The 18,869-nt window shown below is 36.2% G+C and overlaps 1 protein-coding gene across 10 annotated transcripts in view; it reads right to left on the bottom strand.

The window, feature by feature from the left end:
• The window catches only part of HERC1 (HECT and RLD domain containing E3 ubiquitin protein ligase family member 1), a 206,552-nt gene that overhangs the window by 128,485 nt on the left and 59,198 nt on the right, over window positions 1-18,869 (bottom strand). For 9 of the 10 annotated variants that reach the window (XM_047765943.1, XM_047765980.1, XM_047765969.1 and 6 more), the window contains exons 4-12: window positions 13,280-13,474; window positions 11,500-11,811; window positions 9,124-9,220; window positions 8,215-8,358; window positions 6,763-6,890; window positions 4,937-5,081; window positions 4,663-4,834; window positions 3,201-3,335; window positions 2,727-2,892 (exon numbers count right to left, since the gene is read on the bottom strand). In XM_047765943.1, the coding sequence (XP_047621899.1) occupies window positions 2,727-2,892; window positions 3,201-3,335; window positions 4,663-4,834; window positions 4,937-5,081; window positions 6,763-6,890; window positions 8,215-8,358; window positions 9,124-9,220; window positions 11,500-11,811; window positions 13,280-13,474 (1,494 nt within the window). Of the gene's footprint in view, window positions 1-2,726; window positions 2,893-3,200; window positions 3,336-4,662; window positions 4,835-4,936; window positions 5,082-6,762; window positions 6,891-8,214; window positions 8,359-9,123; window positions 9,221-11,499; window positions 11,812-13,279; window positions 13,475-13,781; window positions 13,812-18,869 lie in introns of those variants that run through there. The other variant, XM_047765994.1, reaches the window with a different exon arrangement.

Here is an 18,869-nt window from a genome sequence, read left to right as displayed (position 1 = left end):
AAAATAACAACAGCACTGATTGCTGCAAATAGATAAACTACAGTAAGTTTCAGAGAAAAGGAAAAATGAACAGGAACAGCCTGGGAGAATCTACCTCCTAAGGACTCTCCAAGGAGTAGGTACAAGGAGACTAAGGAAAAAATAAAACAATTCTAGAAATAATTCCTTTAAGTTTAATTTTCTTACTTTACTCCAATACTTTTCAACCTTTTAAAAATTATACTATCTTGGAGTTCCCGTCGTGGTGCAGTGGTTAACGAATCCGACTAGGAACCATGAGGTTGCGGGTTCGGTCCCTGCCCTTGCTCAGTGGGTTAACGATCCGGCATTGCCATGAGCTGTGGTGAAGGTTGCAGACGTGGCTCGGATCTGGCGTTGCTGTGGCCCTGGCATAGGCCAACGGCTACAGCTCCGATTAGACCCCTAGCCTGGGAACCTCCATATGCCGCGGAAGCAGCCCAAAGAAATAGCAAAAAGACCAAAAAAAAAAATTATACTATCTTGTTCCTGATAATATTCAATCCTTTAAGTTCCAATTAACTACACCAGATTAATATTCCTCTACCTACATCCCAGGGATATGTCCTTCCAGTTGAAAAATCACAGTATCTTTTTTCGCTTTTTTAAAAAATTGACATATAATTCATATGTCATAAAACTCGCCTTTTAAAAGTATAAAATTCAATGGGTTTTAGTATATTCACAGAGTTGTGTAACCATCACTATTGTATAATTTTAGGACATTTTCATCACCCCCAAAAGAAACCTATGCCCATTAGTAGTCACTCCCTATCTCTCCCTCCCTCAAAACTCCTGACAACTACTTTGTGTCTCTATAGATTTGCTACTCTGCACATTCCATATACTTGAAATCAAATAGTATCTGGCCTTTTGTGTCTGGCTTTTTTCACTCAGCATAATGTTTACAAGGTTCACTCATGTTGTAGCCTGTATCAGTACTTCATCTCCTTTTATGGCTGAATAATATTACATTGTATTGACATACCACATTTTTTCATCCATTCATCAGTTGACAGATGTCTGCTTGATTGTTTCTACTTTTTGACTATTATGAATGATACCATTACAAAACCCATATACAAGTTTTTGTGTGTGTAGATGTTCTATATTCTCTTGGGTATAGACCTAGGTGTGAAACTGCTGCACTGTATGGTAACTCTATATTTAACTATTCACAGAAATATTTTCCAAAGCAGCTGCACCATTTTACAATCCCACGAACAATGCAGAGGGTTCCATTTTCTATACATCCTCACCAATGCTTGATATTGTCAGTCTTTTTGATTATAGACATTCAGTGTATATGTATAAAGCAGTATCTCACTGTGATTTTTTTTCTTTTTTTTAAGGGCCACACCTGAGACACACGAAAGTTCCCGGACTGGGAGTCAAATCAGAGCTGCAGCTGCCAGCCTACACCATAGCCCCAGCAACATAAGTCTGAGCTGCATCTGCGACCTATGCTGCAGCTCACAGCAACACCGGATTCTTAGCATACTGAGCAAGGCCAGGGATCGAACCCTCGTCTTCTTGGATACTAGTCAAGTTAATCCACTAAGCCACAAAGGGAACTACCCTCACTGACTTTAATTTGCACTTCCTTAATGTCTACTGATTTTGAATATTTTTCATGTGTTTAATGGCCTAATGTATATCATCTCTGGAGACATGTCTACTCAGATTCTTGGCTCATTTTTTGTTGGGTTATCCATCTTTTTTACTGTTGAGTTATAAAGCTCCTTTATATACTCTGGAAACCAGACTCTTATCAGATATATGATTTACAAATACTTCTCCCATTCTGTGAGTTGTATTTTCATTTTCTTGATAATGTCCTTTGAAACATAAATGCTTTTAATTTTGATGAAGCCAAATTTATCTCTTTTTTCTTTGGTAGCTTGTGCTTTGGATATCAAATTTAAGAAACCATTGCCTAACCTGAGGTCATAAAGATGATGGATGAGCAAAAATGTGATATATACATATAAAACAAAAGATTACTCTAGCCTTAAAGAGGAAAGAAATTCTGACATATGCTACCTAACATGGATGAATCTTGACAACATTATGCTAAGTAAAATAAGCCAGTCACAAAAAGACAGTATATGATTCCACTTTTATGACACACTTAATGTGTCAAATCATAGACAGAGAAAGTAGAATGGTAGTTGCTAGAGGGTGAAAGGAGGGGAAAATGAGGAGTTACTGTTTAATGGGTACAGAATCTCAATTTTATAAGATGAAAAGAGTTGTGGAGATGGATAGTGGTGATGATTGTACAACATTATAATTGTATTTAACACCACTGAACCGTATACTTAATAATGGTTAAGATGGAAAATTTTATGTTATGCGTATTTTATCACAATAAAAAATAAAATAAAAAACAGGGCCTTGTGCTCAAAAATTTATCTTCTGGTGGAAAAGACATTTGTAAACAGACAACTACAAACCAATGTAATATGATGAGAATACACACAAGAGAAACCTAACCTCACAGAAGAGCAAGGAATGAAAAGTGTCTCAGAGATGATACCTGATCTTTGTCTTTAAAGACAAGTTAACCAAAAAGTTTATTCCCACAAGAAAATAGGAGCAACAGAAAGAAGATCCAATTGAAGTTTTCTGATACAGCTGAATTTAGGAGCCACAACCTCAGGGAAAGATGTGGCTGAGATACAGGTTACCAAGTCCCATACTCTTACCTCTTGGATTTCATCTGGGACAGTTGAGTCCATCAGTCTAAAGAGCAAATTTCGAAGTGGACCTGCCTGTCTTCCAAGAATGCTGGTAGCCACCCCTCCCGCAAGTGCAAGAGCAAGGTGATTTGAAAGCAGCTTCAGGCACAGCTTGAGGAAATTGTGGTGTTCCCTGAAACCAAATAGACTGCTATAAATTTCTAGAATATAAAAGAGGACATGCTATCCAGTTTGGGTAACTTCTTTTTCTTTGAAGATTTTGTCAAATTATAACTAACAGTAATTTTTAAAATGTGATTCATGAAATTATGGGTAACTTTTCCTAGAGGTTATTATAAGTACCTAGGTTTAGCACTTTTAGATTATTAAGAAGTTTCATATAATTGAGAGGGAAACAATAAGAAAGAATAAGTCAAAATTCAAAATTACTAAGTAATACGTGTGTACACAAAAACACAAATATACATATATGTAACATACCTTGATGAAGGGAAAGGGAGTGGGGGAATCTCACTGTTTATTTTATCACAGTATCTCTCAAGAAATGAACGAAGGTGTGAGAAGGTACTCTCTTCAAGATCTACACAATAAGGTCGGTGCCAGGCAACAACTTGTCTAAAAGGAAGCATAAGAAAATCATTAAAAAGTCTTAACATGAAGTTTTGTCTATGATTAAGAACAAAAATTAAACCATTACTAAAGTTGAAAGACATCAGCAAGATATACAGAAGACCCTTCTGATTATAAAGGTGATAAAACCCTTCACTTTAGCAACTTAGGAAAACCAAGAATTTGCCATCCCCAGAATTCTTCAGGAAGAAAACATACAACCATTACCTATTTGGAAGGTTTGGATATTCACTTACCTGAAGTCAGAGGGCTGAGCCATATGACCTACTAGGGCCTCATGTGGTTCTTAGATACATAGTTCATACTAAGAAAAATGGCCTGACTTTATAAAGTGATATACTGAAACCTACTAAAAGAAAACCCTTGAAAATTCTTGTGAAGATTTTCAAGATCTTGGGAACAAACTTTCTACATATAAGGTGGGAAGTTGCAAATTTGATACTAACAGCAGATTATTTATATCCAATTTATTAAATTTTCAGCTTTGTTTTGGAGGGTAATTACCTACAAATGCTTTAAATTACTCAGAATGTTATAATAAATTCCATATGAAGCAAATACTTAGAATACAAATATAATACATTCTAAATTATTAATTAGCCGGCAGGCACCAGAAAAGAGCTGAAATACCCCAAAATGCCTTAAAATTCCATCTTCTAATATTAGCTAGCCATTATCTACCTGATTATTTTAAAAGATATGGTTATCACTTTAGGAAAAAGCTAAATTTATGTAAAAAGTAACTTCCTTTATTTAAAAGTATGGCCACTGCTTTTTTTTCCCCGAAAACCAACCAGATAAAGGTCAAAGAAGCTAATTAACTGTTAAAAAAGCAATAAAGCCTAGTTCTGACTTTGATTAATTTAACTTCCTCCTGATATGCAAACAATTTTTAAGATCAGTATCTGGAGGCAGAAAAGGAATTCAAAATGTTTAAAAGACACTTAAGACAGTATCTCAATTTTTTTTTGGCCACATCTGTAGCATATGTAAGTTCCCAGGCCAGGGATTAAATTTGTGCCACAGCAGTGAGCCAAGCCACAGAAATGACAACACTGCATCCTTGACCTGCTAGACCACCAGGGAATTCCCAAGACAGTACTTAAATATAGAGTATAACTTCTTGTTTATGGAACATAACTAATCTCAACATACAAATCAAAAGAAATCTAGATGCCATGTCTATGACAGTAAAAATAAGACTAGAAATATTCAGAAGGGTATTTAATGAACTAAGTACAATTATTTCTGCTTTTATTGATGTTTTTGCTGTTAATAAAACATAAGACATTTTAAACTTAGGCACACTTACCTGTCCCTAGGAAGAGCAGTCCATGCCAGACTATGTGATGTTCCAGCAGAGATTTGTTGAATAGCTATGCCATCTAAGCCACTCACTTTCTTTGGTTTAGTAATAGGACCCGTGGAATTTCCTTGGCCACACTGCCCCATTGAGTTATTGCCCCACGCATAAACTTCATTATCTAAAAATAAAACATAACGAACAAAGAAAAGCCAAATTTAAATGTAAAATATTTATAGGAGGTAATAGTTAATACTGCTTCTTTAAAAACAAATGACCTTACCATGAGAAAGAGCCAAACAATGACTGTCTCCAATAGAAATGTCAACTATTCTTGTGGCAGCCAGTTCTTCAATAAGCTTTGGTCTCAGTGCAGTAGCTTCTGAAGAACCACAACCTAGACAAGCTCCACAGCCCCAAGCATAGACCTGAAACAAATACATACACATAATATCCTGAGACAGTAGCTTAGAAACTTACGTTGTCTAAGAATAAATATCATCTATTAAACAAGAGTTTGGTTTGATACTAAATAATACTTTTTGTTATTTAAAAACTTTTAATTCTGGAGTTCCTGTCACGGCTCAGTGGTTAACAAATCCGACTAGGAACCATGAGATTGCAGGTTCAATCCCTGGCCTTGCTCAGTGGGTTAAAGATCCGGTGTTGCCGTGAGCTGTGGTGAAGGTTGCAGACGCGGCTCGGATCTGGCGTTGCTGTGGCTCTGGTGTAGACCGGCAGCTGTAGCTCTGGTTGGACCCCTAGCCTGGGAACCTCCATATGCCACAGAAATGGCCCTAGAAAAGGCAAAAAGACAAAAAATACATAAATAAATATATAAAAACTTTTAATTCAAATAATTATCTTATATAATCATTCAAAGCAGAAATAATTATCCCTCATAAAAAACAAGTACATGATTTTCAAGGAAGATCTATGATTTGCCAGCGGCTATACATCAAATAAGTGAGCATCTTTTGGCTTGGATTCATGGATTCTTACCACAAAACTCACAGCAAGAAAGATGTAAAAGAGGAGTCTTAAATTTTAAGACAGTAACCAGCACTATAACAAATGACTAATGTAATTAAATACCAAATGATAAATAGGGTTTTTTTTCTTTTTTTCTTTTTTCTTTTTACAGCCACACTTGTGGCATATGGAAGCTCCCAGGGTAGGCTGAATCGGGGCTGTAACTGGGGCCTGTGCCACTGCCAGAGCAACACTAGATCCAAGCAGCATCTGCAACCTATGCCACAGCTTGTGGCAATGTTGGATCCTTAACCCACTGAGTGAGGCCAGGGATCAAACCTACATCCTTACAGAGAGCCACAACAGGAACTCTGATAGTTTTGAGTAAGATTTTTTTAGGATATGGCATGCTAATCTTTTAAAAATAATTAAATTATATGTTAATTTCAGCTTTGCTACTCATCCGTCATGTGAATGTCAGAAACATTTTTATACCACTGCCTAGCACATAATAGATCCCTATGTGTGAGATAATGAGTGATCAGCTCACTTTTCCACTGTCATCGCTGATGGATGTTAGAGGCAGTTACTATCAGTCTATCACCACACCTGGACTCTCTCCATCACCAATATACAAACAGAGGAATATCAAAATACTCATGGAGAAAATCAAAAGTTTATAAAGGGATTATACAATTCTGACTATCCTAAGCCTGAGTAACCCTTTCTCAGGAACACCTAACCCTCTCAGATTATTTTCCATCTGGAAATGATCACCTTACTGTCTTGTTAGTTCATACCACTAGTTCCAGCAAGATCTAGTCTCACTTGCCTCCACAATTCATGCTTTTTAGGGAAAGAATTAAGGTGTGCTTACTGCTAAAGACTTCTTAAAACCCACCTTAATACAAACAACATAGGATTAACAGCAAGTTTACCTGGCTTATACAGACCAGGTCAGAAAATCTGGTTCCTTCTCAGATACTCTACTTCTTCAAACAGGAGAAAGTATTTCATTTCAGTAGACTAACTTTAAAATATATTTTTTAACTTTAAAATTTAAATATGATTATTACTTTTCAGTCACTTGGTCCTCTGAAATACTCTAAGCCTTTTATGTTCATTCCTTAGTCCTACCTGCCCTGTTGATGTCAAAGCAAGTGAAGACTGACTTCCAGCACAAACTTTGCGAATGAACATTCCTTGCAAAGCTTCAATAACTTTAGGCTTATACACTCTGTTGGTATCACCATGGCCAAGTTTGCCTGTAAAAATAAACAGTTTCAAGTTAAACAACTTACTTGTTTTTAAGAACCTCTATTCTTTCTCTAAGTATTAATGTTGATAAATGTCACTAACCTTTCCATCACTAACCTGACAGACTCCCCACATTCTAGAAAGCCTAAGTTTCTGATAGCAGAGGATGTTAACAAGTGAATGATTTTATTACAAGAAACAACCAATAAACAACTACTTTCTGAACCTTAATTTCAAGCAATTAAAACTACTTTAAGAGAGATATGGAAAATCAATTTGCTGCTGTCTTTATCCCCTTTAAGTTATACTTCTAACTTCAAATTTACTGATATAATAAATAGGTCCTGGAGTTCCCGTCATGGCTCAGTAGTTAACAAATCCGACTAGGAACCATGAGGTTGCGGGTTCGATCTCTGCCCTTGCTCAGTGGGTTAAGGATCTGGCATTGCCACGAGCTGTGGTGTAGGTTGCAGACGTGGCTCGGATCCCACGTTGCTATGGCTCTAGTGTAGGCCGGCGGCTACAGCTCCAATTTGACCCCTAGCCTGGGAACCTCCACATGCCGCAGGAGCAGCCTAAGAAAATGTCAAAAAGACAAATAAATAAATAAAAAAACAGGTCCTATAATAAGAACATGTATGTATATGATTATTTTTAATTTTTTAAAAGATTCAATAATTCATCAAATAGAAAACTTGACAAATCACCAGAGAAGAAAAACAAACGGCCAAAAACATGTAAATACAACCCAATCAAGACAGAAATATAAATTAAATGATACTATTTTCACTACTGAAATTTTTTATTATCTTAACTTTAATAACCAGTATTGTTGAGAAATATGGGGAAGTGAGCATTCTCATGTTGCTGGTGGGAATAACTGAGTAAAATAGAAAAAGATTTAGTCAAGGATAATAAATTGTTTTGTAAGTTCTGCTACAATCACATGAAAGAATACTTTGAGCCACTGAAAATAAAAACATAGAGCCATATTTGTTGAGAGAGCTATTTATGAGATATTATTAGATAAAAACAAACAGGTTATAAAATGATATCTATGGTACATAATCTGCTCTGGCTTTTAAAGACATCTCTGTAGAAATATATATGTACATATTTGCGTAAATGCATATATATATCTAGATGTCTACCTACCAAAATTTTAACAATGGTTACAGCAACATTTATAGAAATAGTTCATTCAAATTTCTTAATTTCTGCTCACCCACATTTGAGTTTTTCTACAACAGGCCTGGTACAGCTGAAAAATAATTTTTTTTTTAATTCAAGGGAAAAAAGGTCAAAGCTATCAAAAAATAATTTTTTACATACCATTGTCTCCTCCTCCAAAAGACCATACAGTTCTGCCATCTTTAGATAAAGCAATAGTATGTGAACTGCCACAGGAAACCTCTCCTACATTGCTAATGTCTTTTACTAATGTTGGAATGTTACGGCTATTACTGTCACCATGACCTTGGATAAAACACACATAACGACAAAGAAATGATGTTAGCTCTTTTTCTTTAGGCCATTACTTCACAGGTAGAATAAACATCACAACAGAATTGAGGTATTTTTAAGGTACAGTTAAGAAGTTCCTGTCGTGCCTCAGCAGTGATGAACCCGACTAGTATCCATGAAGATGTGGGTTTGATCCTTGGCCTTGCTCAGTGTTGCTGTGGCTGTGGTGTAGGCCGGCAGCTGCAGCTCCAATTCAACCCCTAGCCTGGGAACTTCCATATGCCACAGGTGCAGCCCTAAAAAGACCAATAAATAAAGTACGATTAAATACAAAAAACAGAATCATTTCTAATATCTTTCTCATTCAATCTTCTAGGATGCTCCCAACCTGAGGCACCCAGTCCCTTCAATGAATCAGTAGAAGAACATTTATGCTCCTTGCATAACACTTATCTAGTGCTGTCTAGTATCATGTTAATGGACTTGTTTTCACTACCTCCTAGATTATATACTTTAGGATCACTTCAAGATGTTATCTTTCTCATCCCTGAAATTCTATAGTGCCTGCTAAAAGCAGTAAATACTTGCTAAATTTAATTACATCTTAAATTTTAGCACCAGAATCTAGGTACTCTCTATATAAAATTATCTTCTTTTAAGCTTAAAACTAATAAAATAAATGTCAATCATTGGCCTATTAAATTTAGTTTCATCGCTTCACAGTAACCATCATTATATTTTTCTGTGCTAATAACTTCAATTTTTAAAAAATCTTACCTAATCTTCCAAAGTCACCTTCACCCCATGTGTATAATTCACCATCCTCCGTGACAGCAGCACTATGTCTGTATCCAGCTGACACACAAACAACTACCTGCATTGCACACAAAGTGAATTTGATGAACACAAAGATGCTAAACATACAGTTCACATTTGATCCTAACACACAGAGACTTCAGAGATACTGATATTCACACTCATCCAGGAAGTGCCATGGACAGCTGTGGAGGTTGCGCCCAGGACAAGGATCGAGACAGTGCTGGATACCGCCTATGCTGTGCTGGCCAAGCCATGAACTCTAGCTTGTACCCAAAGAGGACAACTTTTCTTAATTCACGCACACACAAAAAACAACTGTAAAGGTTAGCAGCACCCTCTTGCTCCCTGCCTTCCCCGCCCTCACCCCAAATACATCAATCTAATCACTTGCAACAATATTTTATCACCAGTTATGTCTTTACTCAAAGAGCTGGAAAGGGCTGAACACTCATGGAACAATGAAAAAACTTTGAATATAACATTAATACAAAATCCTCAATTCTGGCTAATCAAGAAAAACTCATCACATAATAGGGATAGCTCTCAAAAACACACTATTATTAATACAGAATGATCTAAGCAGTGAAATAAGCTTATATTAATCAAACTCCTGATAGTATCTCTTTACTCTCAAATAGCTATACAGTTGGTAAGTATATCAGGGAAGTAATGATATATAGCAGCATAATTTGGGGATCACATATCTTTTAACACTGATAGAAATCAGTAACTTCTGAAAAGAAGATGAACTGAAAAAGTGTCTAAACTAATAATCCCACATTTTTAATCTCCAAAAATTAGAACTCACTTTAGAAAATTCAAATTTTAGATTCAATTAAAAATACTGAGCACCTAATACATTCTAAATAATATGCTAAGAACTTGTGAAATTTTTATCTGTAAGTTATTAATTTATTTTGGGGGACTTTTTCTTTCATGATTTTCATACTAAGTTATTTTTAACTGGTTAACATTTCCATTATAAAATGGAACATTAAAAAGAATATAAGTAAATAAAATTAAAAACGATGGGAATTAAGAAAGAAGATACCAGAAAAACAAAAAATACAACTTTAGAGAGTATTTATCTGGGGAGTTCCCTTCGTGGCTTAGCAGTTAATGAACCCAACTAGGATCCATTAGGATGTGAGTTCGATCCCTGGCCCTGCTCAGTGGGTTGAGGATCAGGTGTTGCCATGAGCTGTGGCAGAGATTGCAGATGCAGCTGAGATCCTCAGATGCTGTCTGTGGCTGTGGCATAGGCCAGCAGCTGTAGCTCTGATTTGATCCCTAGCCTGGGAATATCCATATGCTGCAGGTGCAGCCCTAAAAAGCAAAAATAAAAATAAAAAGAGTATTTATCTGAAGTTCCTTAAAGGCCCACACTCAACATCTTATCAAGCATCCCCTGATGTTAAGTGGAATGTTCCAAGGCTCACTGCTTTGAAGTTGATGTCTAAGTTAATTGAAAGTTATAATAAAGTAAAATTCATTTGATAGCCAACCTTGTCAGACAAACTCCCATGAATAGAAAGTGTCCCACTTGTAATTCTGGTATAAAATTAAAATTTTAAATTTAAAAGATTTTTAGATACGAAAAGATTCATGGAAAGAACACAATCTTAAAATGAAGGAACCCACAATATAGCATATACTTTTAAGTTATGAAAATGGCTTTGTTTCTTCAAACAAAGGTAAAATAGAAATTTAAAAAGTAGATCTAGGTTCAGTTATAATGGTGCCAATTAGTTGTGCATGACCTTGGGTAAGTTATTTAACCACACCAAATGGGTCATTTAAGTTTCTATTAGAACACGACCTAGTCCAAGAGAACCTTCTGACCTCATTTTCAAACAGCACACCCTGCCCAAGTTAGTATTATTCATTCTTTTCTTTACTATAATTTGAAATTATTTTATGTGTTTGGTTATATATTTATCATCTCTATCCCACAGATTAAAGCTCTATGATTAAAGCTCTGTGAGAGCAAGGACCGTCCGTTTTGTTCAGTGCTATATATATAATGCCTAAAACACTACCTGCCACTTGGAAGGTGCTAAATAAGTATTTGTGAAATGGATTATTGTTAATTTCCTATCTGTGAAATACAAATAATTAACTACCTTAACAAGGCTGTTACAAGAAGTGAAATTAAGCAATGCACATGAAAGTGTTTTGCAAACCATCAAGCAGATATACAAAAGCTAAGCCAAAGGGTTCAGAAGGCAGGCTACTTCAGAAAGAATACATTAAAATCTGGAAAATATTGCCAATTATAGCAATTATAGCACCAATGCATCTAATCACTTTTAAATCCAGAAAGAAGGCACATACCTTTCCCTGCAGAGGGCCCTGAATAAGCTTGGGATATTTCTGTGTTGAACTATTTCCATGTCCCAGTTTCCCATAATCGCCATCTCCCCAACTGAAGACTTCTCCTTCTGTTGTGAAAGCTAAAGTATGACCATCAGATCCTTTAGAAGATGAGACCTTTTTAATGGATCTATGAGGCTCAAATGTTAACTTTTTTAAAGTAGACTGATTATTAGAATCTCCAAGGCCCAGTCTCCCATAGCTGCCTTTACCACAAGCTCTGACAGAGCCATCTGTAGAAATGACAAAAGTGCAGTACTGTCCAGCTTCAATCTACAAGCAAACAAATAGAATCATAAATATAAAATGCTTCTATGAGAATGAAAGCATAACATTTAAGACTGACTTTTACCAAAGAGGCTCAAAGTAAATCTTTTAAGTCAAAATATGAATTTCCATAGTGATTAAGAAGTAAAAGGAAAATCTGAAAAACCATTAATGGCCTATCCATGCTGACTTTATTGTTGAACTCAAATTAATGTATATTTTATCTTTTCAGGTTATCCACCTGGTCATGGTTCAATGGAAAATCAAGTAGGAGTGCCCATCGTGGAGCAGCAGAAATGAATCCAACTAGGAACCATGAGGTTGTGGGTTCACTATCTGGCCTCGCTCAGTGGGTTAAGGATCTGGTGCTGCCATGAACTGTGGTGTGTGTACCAGACGAGACTCAGATCTGGCATTGCTGCGGCTGTGATATATGCTGGCAGCTGTAGGTCTGATTAGACCCCTAGCCTGGGAACTCCTCCACATGCCACAGGTGCAGCCCTAAAAAGACAAAAAAAAGTAAAATGTTTCAGTATCCTTTTAAATAATTGGTGAAAGGTAAGAAATAGTTCTGAAATTCCTTAGAGTCCATTAAACTAAGAACTGTGTAAGACACAATACCCTAAATTAATTTGAAAAAATGAAAAAAATTTTTAAGTCCCAACATTTTGCATTTCCATTTTATTTATTTATTTATTTATTGTCTTTTTAGGGCCTCACCCATGGTATATGGAGGTTCCCAGGCTAGGGGTCGAATCAGAGCTATAGCCACCAGCCTATGCCACAGCCACAGCAATGTCAGATCTGAGCCTCATCTGTGACCTGCACCACAGCTCACGGCAGCACTGAATCCTCAACGCACTGAGCAAGGCCAAGGATTGAACCTGCAACCTCATGGTTCCTAGTCAGATATGTTTCCGCTGCACCACGACGGGAACTCCTATTTTATTTTATTTTATTTTTATGGCTGCATTTACGCAGCTCAGGTCCTACGGGTCCTATGTTGCTATGGCTGTGACGTAGAATAGCAGCTATAGATCCGATTCGAACCCTAGCTTGGGAACTTCCATATGCCACGGAAGCGGCCCTAAAAAGCAATAAATAAATAAATAAATAAATATTTAAAAGTATCATAATAAGAACATGAAAGGCCAATCTGGTAAAGGGAAAATTCTAATTTTTATTTAGTCTTATTTACCATTTGTGTCAAATATAATAGCAAGTCTGTTGCCATTCATAATTCTTTTTAAAATTTCAAATCGAAATTCAATTTTTGAAACTTGGAAACACTGTTAAGGAAATGCTTTTTTCTATGAAAATGAAAAAACTGATGTAGTATCAAATAGAAACAATATGGATAAGAAACAAGCAAGAATTCATTCATTAAAAACAAACAAACAAAAAAACCCACTCTTAATGTTACATAAAGCAAACCCCATCATCTATCAATTTGTAATGTATGTAGAGAACTCACAGTCTGAGCATCAGAGAAACTAGGGGCCAGTTTGGGTTGCAGTATTTTTTCCTGTGTGCCTTCTACCAACTGATGGCTGCTGTTGCTACCCCAAACATAAACCTCACAGGTTTCTGAGACAATGGGAGCATCACCAGTCTGAATGCTATCTGGACTAGCACATGTTCTTGAGTAATCAGAAGCCATTCTGCAAACCTATTGAAATAAGAAACACACCATAAATAGTCAAGACATTTTTAATGGAGATATTTTTATATTCTCTGAAATTTTTGTTCACTTTCTTTCCTCTAAAACTATCTCAACTGCTCAAATAACCTAAGAACAATACATCCAATCTTAAACAGATGGCTAGACTATGCACTCCTGCAGAATAAATCACTTAGAAATACTAACAAAGATGGCAAAATGGGAAGGTGAAGACACACAATCAAGCCTGTTTTAACTAAATATGTTATTAATGCATACAAGAGAAAACAGAAAAACAAAGTAGTAAAAAACCCACCTTTGATAATCCCATCATTAACAGTTATTTTTTTTTATATATGTCCCTTCCAGAATTCTGCATAAATATTATCACAGTGGACATATAAAAGGGCCATGCAAAATTTTCTCTGTCTACTAATCTTCATATTTGATTCAGTAACATTCCATCTAATGTAAAAATCACAATTTATTTAAATATTTTCCTTTAAGAAGACATTTATATTTTTTCTACTTATTTGTTAAATAAGCCATTTTAAGAATATAGTTGTTACTACATTTTTAATTACTTTCCTCAGTAGAGTACCTCACAAAAAGGACTACTATATCTGAAAAAAATGACAACAATCTTACAATTTTTGAAACACATTTATACCAAATTGCTTTCAAAAGTGGTGTTACAGGAGTTCCCTGCTGTGGTGCAGCGGAAACAAATCCAATTAGTAAACCCTGAGGTTTCAGATTTGATCCCTGGCCTTGCTCAGTGGGTTAAGGATCTGGCGTTGCCGTGAGCTGTGGTATAGGTCGTGGACATGGCTCAGATCCTGTGTTGCTGTGGCTGTGGCACAGGCAGGCAGGTGTAGCTCCAATTAGACTCCCACCCTGGGAACCTCCGTACACTGCAGGTGCAACCCTAAAAAGCAAAAAAAAAAAAAAAAAAGTGGTGTTACAGTATTATTTTATCACCAGAAACATACAAAACAAGGGCTGTCCTAAAAATAATAAAAGTCCAGAGCACGTCAATACTCATGCAAATAACTATATATGTACATATAGATATAGCTATAGCCACATAAAATATCATGACTTATTTACTATTTGTGTTGAATATAATGGTAAAGGCTATTGCTGTTCATAACACTTTCTAAAAATCCAGGCTTCTCCCTTCCCCTGACTCTCACAAACCCTGCCAAAAACACAGGACCTAGGATTGTCATCACAATTGACTTATCCAACGAATAGGTCTATATGAGAGTACCAATCTCATTGCATCCATATCAATAACAAATATCATGCTTCAAATTTTTTTTTGCAAACTTAAGCAAGGAAAAAGATAATGCATTCTTTTTAACTTCACACTTATCATCAAAGGAGCTAAAATTTTTCCATCTTCTTGCTTACCACAAACTTCTGCCCATTTATTTATCAGGGCATAATGAATTTTTCACTGACTTGTATGAATTACATAAAATAAAGATATTATCTCTGACTACAGCTGTTGTTAATTTGTTGTCCACATTTTAGGGGGTTTTTTGGTGTTTTTTGTTTGTTTGTTTTTTGTGGGGTTTTTTTGCTGAACCAAGCAAAACAATAAAAGAGGAACCTTCGAAAGTCAACTTATTATATTGTAGACCCTTAAATAGTAAGGGATAGACTGATTTTAGTCAAAAGTTTTAAACAGTACCCAACACAAGAGGATATGTATGTCAGACAAATAATTTCCCAGTGGATACAAACAAAATATGCATAAGTAAGGGCTGCCAGGCCCTAATAACGATCTGAAATCCTGCTGCCAACAAAAGAAGGATTATGGGCCCAAGTAGATTAAAATTTTTTATCTAAAAATCTATTACAGGGAGTTTGCACTGTGGCACAGTGGGTTAATGATCTGACTTGTCCCCAGCCCAGTGCAGTAGGTTAAGAACCCTGAGTTGCTTATGCTTTGGCACAGGTTACAGCTCTGGCTCAGATTCGATCCCTGGCCTGGGAATTTCCACATGCCACAAGGGTAGTGGAAAAAGAAAAAATAAATAAATAAAGATTTATTACAGTTGTCCCTCCCTTATTCGTGGTTTCACCTTCTGTGGTTTCAATTACCGATAGTCAACTGCCGTCTTAAAATATTAAACAGAAAATTTCAGCAAAAAACTATTTCTAAGTTTTAATATTGCATACTGTTCTAAGTATTATCCCTTTGTCCAGCATAGCCACAATGCATACGGCTACCTACCCATTAGTCACTTAGCAGCTGTCTCAGTTACCACCCTGACTGCTGCAGTATCTCAGGGCTTGTGTTCAAGAACCCTTATTTTAGTTAATAATGGCATCAAAGTGCAAGGGTAGCAATGTTGGCAATTTGGGTATTCTCTTACTGTGCCTAATTTATAAATTAAACTTCATCATAGATATGGATGTTTAGAAAATAACATGGTATATATATATAGAGTTTGTTACTATCCATGTTTTCAGGCATCCACTGGAGGTCTTGGAATGTAGCCCTCACAGAGAAAGGGAAACTACTGTACCATAATAAGGCTTGAAAAAGTCATAGCCCTCCTTCCTCAATCCTCACCAAAAAAGAGAGAAAGGGGCAAGGAGCGGGAGCAGGGGGGAAATGCCAAAAAATTCTACTCACAGGGCTTAGAAATGTGTTTTTTAACTACAACTGAGGTGATGGACAGAATTCTGGGAAGATAATAACAGCAGCAATGTAGCTTTCTAAACACTCTGAATCACTTACACAGAGTAAAGGGAAAGCTAAAGTCCAAACTCATGCTTCACAACAAAACTAGGTGACAAAGGTAGCTCCAATAACTCCAAGATATAAGCAGGTGTGGACAAACCACCACCAAACACAGAATCTGCATGGTAATAACGTCTGTGCAGGAGGAAGCCAAAGAGTGTCTCAGAGACCTCAGAACAAGAAAAACCCACCAGAAAGGCTCACCAGAAAGAACAGTCTAAGAAGAGCAGTTGCAACTGGGAAGAGCTTTGCCTTCTCTGATAGCAGGTACAATTACAAAGAGACCAAAATAAGAAGTTTGAAAGAAGCTATAGCAATCTAGCTCTTTTGAACTCTTTTTGTGTGTCCATTTGTTTTATTTTGTTGGCTATGCCCAAGGCATTCGAAAGTACCCAGGCCAGGGATCTAAACGACACCACAGCTGTCATAAAAGCTAAAGCAGTGACAATGCTGGATCCTTAACCCACTGAGCCATGAGGGAACTCTTAGGTCTTGTGAACTCTTGAAACTGACAAGCCAGTATTTTCTTCCAGGACAGAGACTTCACACTCAGGAGAAACTACTGAGAGTGGCATAAATGTTGAACAGAACGGGGACAACAGAAAGCAAAGAGAGAAGGTCAAGGTAAAAGTTGGAGAAGGGAATATGCTGGAAACCACCATTTTTTTTCTTTTTACAGCCACACCTGTGGCATATGGAAGTTCCAAGGCCAGGGATCAAACCAGAGCTGCAGCTGCAGGCCTATGCCACAGCTATGCCAATGCCAGATTTGAGCCCCATCTGTGACCCATGCCACAAGCTTGCAGCAATGCTGGATCTTTAACCCACTGAACAAGGCCTGGGATCAAACCTGCATCCTCACAGAGACAATGTCAAATCTTTAACCTACTGAGCCACAATATTTTTTTTAATATTACACAAAAACAACAGAGGAAGGAAGTCTATGGATTTAGAAAGGCTATCTTGAATCCCATCCCATTCTAAAAATTCAGGAAAGTAAATTTTTCACAAAAATTGCAACAAAAAAAATCAAGGCCAATTCCACATGAAATTATTATTAGTCCCCCAAAAGGGGATGGGGAAGAGGCAGAATGGCATGCCAGAAGGAACCTGCCACAAAACAGATCGAACTGTAACTCATATCAAAGCTAGAAAATGAGACACAACATGAAAGAAAAACACAAATCTGAAATTGGAACACTCAAAAATGAGGTGACAGACTCAAGAAAGAATTAGAAATAAAAGGAAAAAACATTTCAGAAATGAAGACAAAACTAGAAGGAATTCAAGAGTAAATAAACATAGTATCTTAAGAGCAACAAAAAAGCAAAAAATTGTTTAGAAATAAAAAAGAAAAAGATATAAAAAATATTCAAGACAAAATAACAATTTACACAAGTTAGGCAAAGACCCAACATATAGATAATAGGAGTCCTAAAAGAGAATCAAATTAAAAAGAATAAAAATAATACTAAAAACAATAATTTAGGGAAATTTCCCTGAAATAAAAAATATTTGAAACTATATACTGAAATCCGCACATTTCTGGGACTATCTCCCTAGCATGGATAACATCAAAATGTATTCTAGTAAAATTACTGATTTCTAAAGAAAAGAGATCCTTTTGGCTTCTCAGCAAAATGAGCACATGACTCTAACATAAGAAAGAAAATCAGATTATCTTCAGACTTTGGCAGCAAAGGTTTATGCCAGAAGAAAACGGATGGATATATTTAAGAAAAAGAACAAAAGGAAATGTGAATTACAGATTTTATTTTTTATAACCCTAAAACTAACTTCCAAATATAAAAAGCCTAGCAATTAACATGTAAGAACTAAGAGAATTTTATTGAGTCTTCATTGAGGAATGTATTAGAGAATGAGCATCAGCCAACCAAAAATAACAGAGAGACACTGACACAGAAACTGGCAGTGAGCATTAAATATGCAGTTACTTGTAGAACTAATACTAAATAAGGGTTAAAAAGCTTTTCCTATATGAACTATGGCATAACCAAATAGTCATTCTTTACAAAAACATTCCAATTAATAAATGTAAGAGGAATGATATAATTAGAATATCACCACTTTATAACCAAGCACCAGTGAATTAATGTATCAGATTATTAAGAATCAAGGGCTGCCAATACTACAAAAAGAGAGACTACCAATGGAAGATCACAACACTATGTATAGTCTTGCCAGAGGAATCAAACCTGAAACTGATCAAATCCCTGGATTCACTTAATATGCAGGAAAGCAAAGGAACTGCATTATAAACAGTCAATCAGCAAAACCCAGATAACAGGAAACTCTACAGCCTAAAAAGCCCAGGTTCCTGAATAAATACATTCAAGGAGAAGGAAAAAAAAATGGAGGGGGAATATACAGATTAAGAGATTTAAAAGATATATATATATAATTTTTTTTTTTAACATGCAAGACTGAACTACAGTGTCTAGGGATGCATATCTGGGTGACACAACTATAAAGAAATGCAAGAAAGTGACCACTTTTTTTATGGAGTTCCCGGGACAGGAACTTTGAATCTGAGCCACAGCTGCCACCTACACCACAGCTGTGGCAATGCTGGATCCTTTAATCCACTGTGCCGAGTCAGAGATCAAACCCACACCTCTGCAGTTG

The sequence above is a fragment of the Phacochoerus africanus genome, chromosome 2 (genome assembly GCF_016906955.1).
Source record: "Phacochoerus africanus isolate WHEZ1 chromosome 2, ROS_Pafr_v1, whole genome shotgun sequence".
NCBI lineage: Eukaryota > Metazoa > Chordata > Mammalia > Artiodactyla > Suidae > Phacochoerus > Phacochoerus africanus.
This window is presented reverse-complemented; position numbering and strand designations above follow the sequence as displayed.